General features: G+C 41.5%; 1 protein-coding gene across 2 annotated transcripts in view; it reads right to left on the reverse strand.

The window, feature by feature from the left end:
• Nucleotides 1-13,111, reverse strand: part of LOC121505667 (kinesin-like protein KIF21A) — a 58,781-nt gene that overhangs the window by 4,536 nt on the left and 41,134 nt on the right. The window contains exons 13-34 of one of the 2 annotated variants that reach the window (XM_041781161.1): nucleotides 12,595-12,703; nucleotides 12,291-12,479; nucleotides 11,996-12,195; nucleotides 11,799-11,906; nucleotides 11,511-11,579; nucleotides 9,051-9,196; nucleotides 8,819-8,963; nucleotides 8,469-8,663; nucleotides 6,596-6,697; nucleotides 4,391-4,556; nucleotides 3,365-3,422; nucleotides 2,674-2,728; nucleotides 2,272-2,486; nucleotides 1,984-2,151; nucleotides 1,675-1,707; nucleotides 1,460-1,596; nucleotides 1,291-1,375; nucleotides 1,120-1,209; nucleotides 877-1,035; nucleotides 682-799; nucleotides 430-600; nucleotides 144-340 (exon numbers count right to left, since the gene is read on the reverse strand). In XM_041781161.1, coding sequence (XP_041637095.1) covers nucleotides 144-340; nucleotides 430-600; nucleotides 682-799; nucleotides 877-1,035; nucleotides 1,120-1,209; nucleotides 1,291-1,375; nucleotides 1,460-1,596; nucleotides 1,675-1,707; nucleotides 1,984-2,151; nucleotides 2,272-2,486; nucleotides 2,674-2,728; nucleotides 3,365-3,422; nucleotides 4,391-4,556; nucleotides 6,596-6,697; nucleotides 8,469-8,663; nucleotides 8,819-8,963; nucleotides 9,051-9,196; nucleotides 11,511-11,579; nucleotides 11,799-11,906; nucleotides 11,996-12,195; nucleotides 12,291-12,479; nucleotides 12,595-12,703 — 2,915 coding nt within the window. Of the gene's footprint in view, nucleotides 1-143; nucleotides 341-429; nucleotides 601-681; nucleotides 800-876; nucleotides 1,036-1,119; nucleotides 1,210-1,290; nucleotides 1,376-1,459; nucleotides 1,597-1,674; nucleotides 1,708-1,983; nucleotides 2,152-2,271; nucleotides 2,487-2,673; nucleotides 2,729-3,364; nucleotides 3,423-4,390; nucleotides 4,557-6,595; nucleotides 6,698-8,468; nucleotides 8,664-8,818; nucleotides 8,964-9,050; nucleotides 9,197-11,510; nucleotides 11,580-11,798; nucleotides 11,907-11,995; nucleotides 12,196-12,290; nucleotides 12,480-12,594; nucleotides 12,707-13,111 lie in introns of both variants that reach the window. The other variant, XM_041781160.1, reaches the window with a different exon arrangement.

Genomic DNA, 13,111 nt, shown 5'->3' on the forward strand with positions numbered 1-13,111 from the left:
TATCCCGTGTGAATGCACCGCACCAAACACTAATCCACAATGATCAGAGGTCCACAGGTAATACTAGTCCAGTGTGAACGGTCCTTTTCCTGACATGTATAAAAGCATGTAAAGCATGAGGGCTGCCTGTCTTTGTGACTCACTCCGAGGCCGTGAACAGCTGGCTGCTGTTGGTGGCCAGGCCGTTGATGGGACTGTCGTGTCCACGGACTTCGCCGAGAGTTGTGAGGGAGTTGGTGTGCCAGAGACGGAGCAGTCCTCCCCTGCATCCGCTCAGCAGCACCGGATAGCCTGGCACCACGCCCAGAGCGCTAACCCAGTCCGCCTGTGTGCTGACAGACTAGCAGAGCAAACATGTGATTCAGTACTTCAGATTACACTTTTAAATTCACATGAACTGAAATTTGTGTTTGTGATATCTGAGCGTACCTGCACCAGCTGTTTACTTTCTAAATCCCACTTCTTGATGTGGTAGTCTCTGGAGCTGCTGTAGAAAACGTCTCCATGCAGAGCCAGAGACTCAACGCCATCCTGATGAGGCGGTTCAAACATGTGGGTGGAGCTAATGCTACCCTGAGCGCCCTCTGTCACCTCAAACATCTGTAAAACAAACACTGCTGAGCACCACACAGAAATCTGAATATTTCTAACATCCTGTCTTTATGTCCATGCAAGTCTTACTTTAATATGATGGTCTTTGGAGCCGGTGAGGACCACATCCTGTCCATTATTTAATTTGTCAATGGTTAGACACATGACGGGTCCCAAATGTCCAGTGAGCTTCCCTGTGGACACAAACCTACAGAAAGGCAGGAAAGAATTAAGAGTCATGTTGATTTTTGGCGCAGTTTAAACACTTATCTGCTGCAGACTTACTTGCGGAGGTCCCACATGCGTACAGCGTTGCCAGCAGCAGCGTAAAGGAAGGAGCCGTTAGGGTTGAGAGCTATCTGGTTGATCTGACTCTCTCCTGGTGGGATGGATAAACTCCTAGCAGATGAACAAATGTCCCCAGAACCTACCTGACCGGATGACCTGGCAACCAATAAATACACACTTAATAAAAAAGCAAGTCTATATTCTGCAAAAATGAAGCGAGAGAAAGAGCGGGGAATTTACGTTAGAGTGCGGATACACTTGGCAGAGTCTCGAATGTCCCAGACCTTTATGTAAGCAGTGGACACGGTGAAGACGAGACTGGAGGTGTACCTGAAAACAAAGAAAACCCACAATCACTACAAGTGCATTCCTACTCTGCTGATTTACTACAGTGGAGGATGAAAACATTACCTGACAGAGACAACACTGCTAGGATGATCTGTCAGAGACATGATCTCCTGACCGGTCACCAGATTCCAGACTTTACATGTACGATCTAAAAAAAGCAATAGTGAGGTAAACAAAGCATCTAAAGGATGATCTTTAAAGAAGAAGCAGCTATGGAGTTATTCATTTTAACCTTTAGAGCCTGTAAAGAGCAGATCATCGGTGGCATCGACACAGAGAACTGGTTTGGTGTGTCCCTCAGCAACATAAACACACTGGAGTTTGGCTCCTCTGCTGTTTTTAGGGGCTGTCACAGGATTGATCACACCTCTGCAGAAAAGACACGTTACATGTAGATATGTCTGTTTAGGAAGAGAGAGGAGGAAATGGACTAGAGTTACGAATTACCTGTGTCCTTCAAATACAGGCGACTCTTCCAACCTGCAATAAAAAAAAACCATATGGTCATGAAAATATATGGCTGTTTAATAGTACAGGAGAGAAAAAGACAGCATGATAGTAAATCAATAAAAAAACAGTCATTATTAATATGCAGACTTTAATGTGTCCAACTATTTACAGCATGAATTCAATGCACTTTTGCACATTAATATTTGGGATTTACAGCATTGTCAGAACATAATTTTCCAAACACTAATATCCTAACTTTTTGTGCTAAGTTTACAAGGCATCACATCTACAGTTCCTCTCACTCACGGTGATTTGTGGTCGCTGCCTCTCGTTTTAGCCTCTGCTGTGCTCGGTGGACTGGTGGGCGCTGCGATATGAGTCGTTGTGGCTCCTCTCTCTTGCAGCTTTCTTCTGGCTAGGGGTGAACGCTCTAGTTGTCTCTTCTCAGTTCCTGTAGGCGACCTGGATCCAGACCTACGCATGTCAAAAGTGACAGGGGTCATGTCCCTCCACCAAAATAAATATACACCATTAAAAAAGAAAATATCTTGCGCTCATCTCTGACCACTGAGAGAAGCCCTCTTTAATACTTACAAGCCAACTGTCCTGGCAGACAGTGCAGATGGGGAGACAGCTTGCTCCCGATCGAGGGTTTGACCAAGCATGTGACCCTGCATGTCTGCTGGCCCTTCCAGGCGCTCTGAGACAGCCAGCAGAGGGGCTGGGAAGTCTCCGGTTGGGGACTCACATGAAAAATCTCCACTGCTGGCATACAACAGCTCCATCTGGGTGGTGGTTCGCCTGCGAGCCTGGGGGACCCAAAATGTTTCGCTCAATTTTGACTTAACTCACAAGTCAATGAACCAGTTAGTAATTTATTTATATCCTATAAATAACTACTGTGGTATTTTTTTAAGAACTGTAGTCAAAGAAAGTCAAATAAAAGGTTGCTAAGTTCTAAAGTCAGTTGCTTTGAGCGCTGTTAGGGAGTAGTACCTTGCTTCTTGGTCTGGATTCACCACAGAGCTTCATTAAATCTGATGCCAGAGTGCTGAAAGAGAGTCAGATATAGAAGCTTTAGTCTACAAAGGAGGAGGCTGGGGTGGAGGAGGTGAAGCTTTGGTCTATAAAGGAGGAGGCTGGGGTGGAGGAGAGGAAGCTTTAGTCTATAAAGGAGGAGGCTGGGGTGGAGGAGGTGAAGCTTTGGTCTATAAAGGAGGAGGCTGGGGTGGAGGAGGGGAAGCTTTAGTCTATAAAGGAGGAGGCTGGGGTGGAGGAGAGGAAGCTTTAGTCTATAAAGGAGGAGGCTGGGGTGGAGGAGAGGAAGCTTTAGTCTATAAAGGAGGAGGCTGGGGTGGAGGAGAGGAAGCTTTAGTCTATAAAGGAGGAGGCTGGGGTGGAGGAGGTGAAGCTTTAGTCTATAAAGGAGGAGGCTGGGGTGGAGGAGGTAAAGCTTTTTAAGGTGCTGCAAAAAATCAATGTATTAAACTACTGTTTTGTCATTTTTCAAGTTTAAGAAATATTGCAACTTCTGCGATTTGTAAATTGCAGCAGGCCATATTGTGATTAAACTTGATTTGCGATTAATTGCCCGGCCCTAGCTGAAACACAGATTGTAATGAAAAACAACAAAACAGAAACTCTGTTAGATTATTAAACTGAAAAAGGTAGAGTGTTATTCATTTACCTGCCCTCTGTGGCTGGACTGGGAGTAGACTCATCACTGCTGATATCGTCTCCATTTTCTACAAGGTAAAGATATTTGCATCAACAAGAGCAGCAACACATTTTTCATGACTGCATTTTAAAAACACACATCCTGAACGGTTCCATAGACCTGCTCACAACATCTATGATAAACATCTACAGGAAGACAACATCCAGACGGAGAGCTAAAGCAGCATCCATCGCAGCTTCAGCAGCTCCAAACAAGGCCAGGGATCACAGGGTTAAGTTATGAATACATGAGGACAGGGAGTCATTAGTCTGGAAACCACAGGTAAAGGAATAATGACGAGAGAACCAGAAACACAGAGACACTGCTGACATAGCTTGGAGTCTTACTGCAGCTTTTACCTTTGCCTAGTGAACCTTTTAGGCACAGCTCACTAGCAGGAGGGATTACAGGGTTAACTGACAGCATGCATGGCTGCATGGCAGTTACTTCAGCTCAATTAGTTTAAATGAAGGGCTGATGCACACTCAAAGATTTGTCACAAATATGACAGAAAGGTTTAAGTCATCAATTTCCAATCACAATCACTATCCTAGTTTTTGTTTTTTTTCTTAACAACAATGCAAAGGTTAAAAAACCCACGAGTCTAAGTTTACCCCGATTAAAAGACGAGGTTTGGGCAAAAAAAAGGTAAAAATGTTACCCATTCTTTAAAATCCTTTAGAGTGCATCTGCCATCATCTCAAACACAGTCATGTTTCCATACTCACCTGTTGACAGGTAACCTAACTCTGAGTTCACACCAACACAACAAATGAACAAAACAAACAAATCAAGATCAACCCAAAGATGAGAATAAGGCTGCTGTTTTATTTCGAAAGGCCTGCGTCCTGTTCTATAGAGCACTCATTAGAAGAACAAGTGTTTTCAAGGATGGTGAGGACATTTGAGGCCTTCAAAGTAAAACGCAGCCATACGGTGAGAAAATGGTGATGTAAAGAAGAGACATGCTCAGAGAAACGCTGATCTGTTTCCTACCCTGCAGGGCGCTGCCCAGCAGGGCGTCCAGCTCTGGGTTGATCTCCGCTTTCTCCTTCAGCATGTGGAACAGCAGCTGGTTCTGGGTGGCGCTGTTGATCTCCGTCTGCTTTAAGCGGCCCTCCATCACCTTCAGCTGGGACTCCTTCTGAGAGGCCTGTAGACCCTGGAAGTCATCAAGTACACAAGGGCCAGGTTTAGTCTTCACAGAGACTCTGGGGGCCGGACTTTCAAATAAACAAAAACTAAATGAATATTTTGGTCTGATTAACATATCATTGCAGTAGTATTTGTATTTTCTTTGAAAGCGCAGGATATTTTTAAGTATTGACAGTGAGAGCTACCCTATTAACTATAACACAGCAGGACACACAGAGACGGGCCGCCCACAGAGCTGGCTGGGCCCCTGAAAATCCCAGAGAATGGGCCCCTTAAAATCCCAGAGAATGGGCCCCTGAAAATCCCAGAGAATGGGCCCCTGAAAATCCAGGGGAAACGGGCCCTCAACAGTTGTGATTTAGCACCAATATTAACTCATTTTGGTACTTTTAACCCCTTTTCACTACTTTATTCGACCATTTCTGAAACATTTTAACCACTCAACCCATTTTTAAAATCATTTTTTGCCACTTTTAAACCAACTTTTGCCACTTTACACTCTTTGCCACTCTTTAATCCTTTCACTGCTTTGTCAGGATATTTTTGCTATATTTTTTTCCACTTTTAACCCATTCATGATTCAACTGGCCACTTTTAGCCTCTTTAATCCATTTTTGCCATTCTTTAACCCTTTTAAACCACTTTTCCTGCATGTTTTACCCTCTTTGTGCCTCTCTTATCAATTTTGCCACTTTCATCTATTTTTGCCTATTTTAAGCCCTTCTCATTACTTTTTTTGCACTTATTTTGCTTCTTTTAACCCATTTCAAAACAATTTTGCCCCTTTTTTCCTCTTGTACCAATTTTTGCCACATTTTAACCTCCTTTCACCACTTTTTCTGCTAATTGTTGTCCTTTTGTGCCGCTCTACAACCCATTCTGACACTTACCACCCATTTTTGCCACTCTTTAACCTCTTTTCAACACTTTATCTGGACATTTTTGCTAAATTTCTGCCAGTCTTAACACATTTAAAAAAAAATATTTAGTAACAGTGGCTGACAAGTGACTTTCTGTAAAAACAGACCAAAATTTAGGTCATTCTAAAACTATTTCAATATTAATGTTTGGGTTGGATTAACAGCTGCAGACATTTAAAGCCAAAGATACTCTTAAAACAGAACATCTTCTCTTCCTCCTTTCTGAATGTAAAGATCTTCTGGGGGCCGGACAGGAAGCTTTAGGGGGCCTGATACGGCCCTCTGGCTGCCAGTTGATGATCAGTGAAGTAAGCCATCATGTTATTGGACAGATTTAACACAGAGAGCCAGCAGCCAATCCATTTTTTTAACTCTTAGAAAAACAGAAACCCCATGAGCTCTGAGCTTCAGTAGCAGGGTAAGTGTTCCTACTTCAGCGTCTTTATGCTACACCGTTAAACCAAACAAGTTAAACAAACTCTAATATCTGTTGAAACTGACTCAAGATAAAGTATAAGTATATTTACATGACAATTCCTGTTGAGTACATAGAGCTTAGAAAAATCCAAGGTGAAACACACACATCAGGGTGGAGGATCCAAAAACGAGGAAGATGTCATGGAGAAAAGGTCCGCTGTGTTTCACACATTTATGTTGGTTAACTTTGCTTTTTCCAGCTGAACTAAACTGTGGAAACTTTCCTACACTTAAAATTCTTCTTAACTTAAACTCAAAACAACATGTTAAAAGAATTTTTAGTAAAGCTGCATGTCCTTCATCTACTGCCATTCCCCTTATTTCAATCACAGACTTTAAAGGTCAAAGTTTAGCCACAGACATGGTGTACTAAACATTTTAACCCATTTCTGATATGACTTATGTTAGTGCATATTTTTGAAATCCACTAGTTTCCTACCTTGTGTCCTTCTACCCTTGATAAATGTGTCCTTATACCCTTGATTGTTTTCTTGACTCCTAGCTCATATCACCCTTCTTGCTACCTTGTCTGGCGGGTAATATTATTTATAATCACATAAACCTGTCTCGTTCTACTGTAAGAACCTGTAACAAAGACTCTGCTTATATCAAAGATGTGATTTCAGGTCAGGAACTGGGTGGTAGTTACCTTATTGATGGCCAGAGTCATGAAATGGTCCAAAAGGAAGCGTGCCTCTGATAGATTACATGAGCTGATCACAGCGTTAACATCCACCGTGTCTCCCTCCTCCTGCAGGAAGAAAAAAACACATCCAAGTTAGAAAACACTCGGCCACAGGTCAGAGGTCATGACTACACCGTTGTGGGAAGCATGCAAACGTGAAGAGTGGTGCACAAGCACAGTAAAGAAGACTTGAATGTAGCGAGCCTAATATTTTCTATCTACACAGATAGTCTATCTAAATTTAACTTACATAACATTTGCCTAAAATGAACAAAAATATCATGAAGTGTCACTGGAATCTGGGATCTACCTGGACAGAAATAAGCAGTTATTACTGCACATTTCTTACATTTTCCCAACTCTATGACCTGTGCATGCTCATCCTCTCAGCTCTAATGGGATTATTAAAAGAAAGGATGGAGTTTCCAGTGTAAATGTGACATTTTAGCCTGTAAGGCAAGGGATTCTGAATTAAAGTCTAACCTGAGGGCCTAACAGGGTCACCAGTAATAAATCATGGGGAAAAAACTAGCACTGATGAAAAATGGTTCTGAGATTTAAAAGTCAAAATGATTAGTTGAAAGGCTCCTAATCTGAGATAAAAAGTCAAACTTATTAGTTCAAAAGGTCAAAACACAAAATTAGATGTTAAATTAATGCTTTAAAAAGACAAATACATTTATCTGGGGAGCAGGTGGCCTAGTGGTTAAAGGCGCTCCCCATGTACGCGGGCGGCCTGGGTTTGAATCTGGCTGGAGGCCCTTCACTGCATGTCTCCCCCCACTCTTGACCCTGTTTCTGACTCCATCCACTGTCCTCCTCTGTCTAACAAAGGCACAAAAAATCCCAAAAATAAATCTTTAAAAAGGGAAATATATAAAAAAGAACGTCACAATCATGTTTTAAGGCAAAAATGTGACGTACAAGTTAAAATGGTGCTCCTAAAATGTCGAAATATGAGATAAAGGCTGAAATAATAAATTTACAAAGTCAAAATATGATATAAAAGGTCAAAATTATAAACACAAAAAGCCAAAAATATAAGATAACGTCAAAATTATATATTGTAAAGGTTAAAATATGAGACAAAAATTTAAAATAATAAATTGAAAAGGTCAAAATATGAGCTAAAGAGTCAAAATACTAACTTTACAAAGTTAAATATGATATAAAAAGACAAAATTATAATAGAGAAAGCCAAAATTATTAGATAAAGTCAAAATAATAAATTGAAAATGGTCAAAGTATGAGATGAAAGCCCAAATAATCAATTAACATCATAATTATGCAATGCAAAATTGAAAAAATGAAATGAAAAATCAAATGAATTTCTCTTCCGGCATTTCTTTTAGTTGAATTATTTTTACTCTTTATTTTTTCACGTTTTTATGACTTAAGGACATGTGATATCATCATGGTTACGTTTACATACTTTTATACTGGAGTAAATCTGCAGACCCATATTCTAGGGCCAGTTATAATAAGAATAGGATATGACCATGGGCCGTATTTGGTCCCTGGGCCTCGAGTTTGACACCCCTGCTGTAAGGCCATGCTGAGAGAGTGTTTCAGATAACATGCTTGTTAGCATTTAGCTGCATTAATGGCCGTCACTGCCGGTGGCTGCTGTTCTTGGAGCCATTATCATGTTGACTGGTATGTGCATGCAGGTGCAGAGAGCTGTTAGTGTGATGGAGGAGTGTAATCATTCTGAAGGCAGCGGTCCAGCAGACATGTGCAGGATAATGAGGGAGTGGCACACATCATTGTTAACAGAGTTTAAACATGCCCAGTCTAAGGTTGAACCCCACATTCATAAACATCCACACCAGCTCACCTTGGCCTCCTCCATCTGCATGATGTTTGCCTGGCAGTCAGCGATGCTGTCGTTGATATAGTCTATGTTGGCGCTCAGAGACTCCAGCTCCTCATTCAGGGAGGTCAGGGAGCGGTCAGCGTCTGCACCCTCCACCGCCATCTTTTCTCTCTTTCTGAACACTCGCTCCTTCCGCCTGGTCAGCTCCTCTCGTTGCTATGGTGAGCGGCAGCGATCAGGGGGAGGTAGTCCAGGGTAGGAGGGAGGAATGAAAACAGCCGTGTGAGAAAAGAGTATATTTGATGTTTAAAAGTACAGATCAGATTACAAACAGAGGTCTCAAAGGTTCATGGGTAAAAATGACGAGCTACCTTCAGCAGCCTGTTCATATCCGTCTCCATGTTAGAGATGGTCATCCTCTGCATTATGATGTCACTGATGCGTCGCTCCAGCGTCTGCCATTTAGCCCTGGCATTTCTGCTGAAGTAGATCCTCCCCATCCGGACAGGGGAACTCCTGAGGAGAGATTGCTTTAGAATTCTAAACACACACACACATCCAAAGAAAAACACACACTTCAACGCTCATATCAGAGCTCAGTACCTGGCTCCATTGGACGGAGACGCTCCAGAGGTGTGCGTCCTTCCTAGTGTGGCTCTTTGTGATGGCTCATGGTGAGATTCAGGTACGCTCACTCTCCTGCTCACCTTCCCAGACACGGGCCTCACCTGCCGCCTCAGGGCTGTAACCTTCAGTTCAGAGGGAGGGAGTAAGTTTGCATGTCAGCAGGGGTGGATTTAGGAGTTCTGGGGCCCCAGGGGGGACACTGGGGGGCCTCCACATCCATTATTCTCCTAACTTTAAAACTCTTATCTGTCAGAGAAAGTCCTACCTGTAGCTAGATATGAAACCGACTGAAATGACTGTTTATCAGGTGAAAGAAATCTTCAGGCCTATTTTAAAATGTCACCTGGTAAACAAATAGAGCATTAGAATACTGAGGTTGTGTGTTTATTTGAGTAACACATTATTCAACATCTTTTTTCTACATTTTAGTGATGTCCAAATATACATTTGATCATATTTTTGTATAATAATCATCATAAAATATTTGTTAAACAGTTACACTGAATGACTTGTTTTTGGTGTTTTTTGAACAGAAAACGTAACAAAAAAAGAGATAATTATGTCATTTTTACATTTATCAATTCAAGCTTTAATGCCATTATAACAGGGCCAAGTTTATTTTGTATGTCACACTTAACTGATGTGTTCAGCCCTTAAAATATCAAGCAGATAGAGTGAAAGCCAGTGCAGGAAAAGAGGATAAATTAGGCCTGAAGGCTCGCATCAACCTGGTTGAAAATGTTCCTTAAAGAAGAAGTGAACACTTTAACATTTCTTTTCAGCTTTACACTGAAGTATCTGACTGAACTATGTTGGTGTTATTTCTGCACCAAACTGATAACAGTCTGCATTTCATGGCTTTTAATTAGCTCAAACAGACATCTGCTCTGAGAAATCTTTTCTGAAAAGGCGGAGCTTATGTGACGTAGAAACCTACGTCACAAACTTTTTATAAAAGTAGAATGCTGCCGCCTCTCATCAAGGTTATCATAGTGAACTAAAACTAACTAAAAAACTAAAACTAAAAGGTAAAAATCATTTTGATTGACTAAAACTAAATAAAAAAACTAAAACTAAAAGGTAAAAATCATTTTGATTGACTAAAACTAAATAAAAAAACTAAAACTAAAAGGTAAAAATCATTTTGATTGACTAAAACTAAATAAAAAAACTAAAACTAAAAGGTAAAAATCATTTTGATTGACTAAAACTAAATAAAAAAACTAAAACTAAAAGGTAAAAATCATTTTGATTGACTAAAACTAAATAAAAAAAACTAAAACTAAAAGGTAAAAATCATTTTGATTGACTAAAACTAAATAAAAACTGAACTTTATGAGGAAAAACCAAAACTAACTAAAATAAATTCTGTGCTGCCAAAACGAACTAAAATCTCCTCAGTTTTAGTCTTTGGCAGCAGCAGACTGTCTGACATGAACACTCAGGCCCGCAGAGAGTGACGTGACCTGATTTGACTGCAGATTTCACTCAATGGTACATTTTAGGTCCTGAGTTGTATACAAACATAAAAATTGAATAAATTAAATAAAAAGTGAAGAGCCCTTTCGGGTCTGGCCCTTGACAGGTGTCCCACATGCCCCAAAAAACTAAACTAACACTAAAACTCATTAAAAAAAGGCCTACATTGTAAGCATCGAGCAGGAACAGCACATGTCCCTGCTTTTTCTGTGCCTACAATGAAAGCCTGGGGCAGGGAGAGAAGCAATAACCAACCCAGAGCAGAGCAGACTTCATGACAACAGGATGACGCTGATGAAGTTAGAATGAGGGAGGAGCTGGGGTGGAGGACTGGCAGCATGAGTGTGATTTGCCGGTAGCATGTTCAGAATGAATCAGCCTTACATCAGCTGAGGGCTCGTGTGAGATCAGCTGATCTCAGTTATATGGCAGCCTCTGACTCTGTGCATGGCCTGCCTGAACTACTGCTGTTCACTTTATTTACTCTGACATGTGAGAGGTTGGTTTGTATTGACATGGTTTTGGTGTGCCTTGAAAACCACTGCTTTAGAGCTAACCCTAATCTGACATATGGAGGGTAAATATGACGTTTATGGTCAGTTTTACAATAACCATAATGGGGGCAATTGTAACACCCAGTCTACTTTGACTGAACTGAACAAAACAGTCATACCTTTATGAGTTAAATGCAGCAACTAGTGCAAATATAGATGCCTCTTATATTTAAGAATGGCGTATGTATTCCACATAATCTGTGGGTTATGAAGGAAAATGTGAAAAATGTTGCAGTTTCCCCCGGTCTCCCCTACTCCATCTGATGGAAATGCAACTTTAGTTGTTCCTTTCTGGGGGCCCTTAGTAGTCCAGAGCTTTGCCTAATAGTAAAGTCAGCCTCTGCAGAAAAGCCACATAAAAACTAACCAAACAAGCAGACTGTTCAGAGTCTCTGTAACGTACCTCCTCATTCTTCCTGCGAAGGATCAGCTCCTGTTGTCTCTTTTGGGCCTCCATCTGCTTCAGCTGGTACTGTTAGTAGACATGAAGGAACAGAGCTTATAAACCGTATCCTTTATTAAGAAGTCAGTAAAAGAATTAACCAGCTACATGAGCTTCATTTCAGTCCTGGGTTACAGTGTATTTATTTATGATAGATGAAATATGCTTTCATTCTAATGTAACATAACTACATTTAAAGTGATAATGCTTTAGTTAATCATTAAAAAAGTGAATTTAGAGTTCTCTGACTTCTGCTCGGCGCTGGTCTTTCTTCAGAGATGCAATCTCCCGGTTTCTTCTACACTCCACGGCCTTGTTTCTCTCCTGCTGCTCCCTCATCTGGCGCATCAGTGCCACCTAGTGGACAAACACCACACCAGAGAATCAGCACTGCAAGTGTGAAGAGAAAGGAAAAATAAATGTTTGACTCCAGTGAGCTCCTTCACCTTGGTCTTCTTCATCTCTGTCACGTCCAGCTGCAGCTTCTTCAGCTGCTTCTCGTACTGTGATTGGTTCTTCAGCAGGCGGGCGTGCTCTTTCTGAGCTGACTGGAGCTTCTGGAGCTCTTTGTTCATGGAGCTCAGCTTCCTCTCATACTCAGCTCTGATCCGCTTGGCCTTCTCCTCAGTGCCAGACTCCACTGCACCTGGAAATACAAGGAGGAACATCTCTGTAACTGTTTGTGTTTTAAGGTGGGAGCTTTTATGTACGAATACACGTCTGCATGCATGCGTGTCTTACCCATGTTATGCAGCACCTTGTCCCTCTCCAGCTGAGTGTCCTTGATCTTGTTCTGCAGCATCATCAGCTTCTGCTCATACTGCTGTTTCAGAGTGTGCAGACGCCGTTGGCTGTTCTCCAGCTCGTCTATCAGCTTCTGCTTGATGGCGATCTCACAGGTGATGTTGGCGAGATCAGCCTGGACGTTTTCTGCACAAAAACACAGGATTAGATTGACGTGTTTCTTAAATTTCATCCCCAAATACCATTCCAGGCTTTCTTTGATCCGCTAATGTCGACCCAAAGCTGTGCTGGGAAATTTGACCTTTCTCCTCCAGCTCTTCAGAGTCAGACTCATCAGACGTCTCGTCTCCTGCCATGTCGAAGTCCTCCTCCTCTCCATCTGCATCCTCGCCCTCTTCATGGTCACTCACCTCCTAGCAGAACAAACGAGGAAGATGATGAAAATACATTCTAATGAGCATATTTCTATGAATAACTCCAGGACTGCTTAAAGCAGTGATACTCAACTCAGGGCTCTTGAGCTACAAGCTCTTTAGTGTCTTAAATTAAAATGTTACTCTCCCAGAAAACCTTTAAAAAGGGAAACTTTGACCTCAGAAATTATCCATGCAAGTCACATTAATCGGTTTGTTTACCACAAATGTACAGGTGGCTTTAACTGTCAAACAATAATTGTTGTCAGTATTTTTCCATTGACCTTATTTGCAATTTTGGCCCCTTTTTTCTTTTTTTTGCCCCTTGTAATCCATTGTTACTGTTTTAAGCCTACTTTGGCCACTTCTTTATGCCACTTTCACCCACTTTTAATCCAGTTTGCG

The sequence above is a fragment of the Cheilinus undulatus genome, linkage group 23 (assembly GCF_018320785.1).
Source record: "Cheilinus undulatus linkage group 23, ASM1832078v1, whole genome shotgun sequence".
NCBI lineage: Eukaryota > Metazoa > Chordata > Actinopteri > Labriformes > Labridae > Cheilinus > Cheilinus undulatus.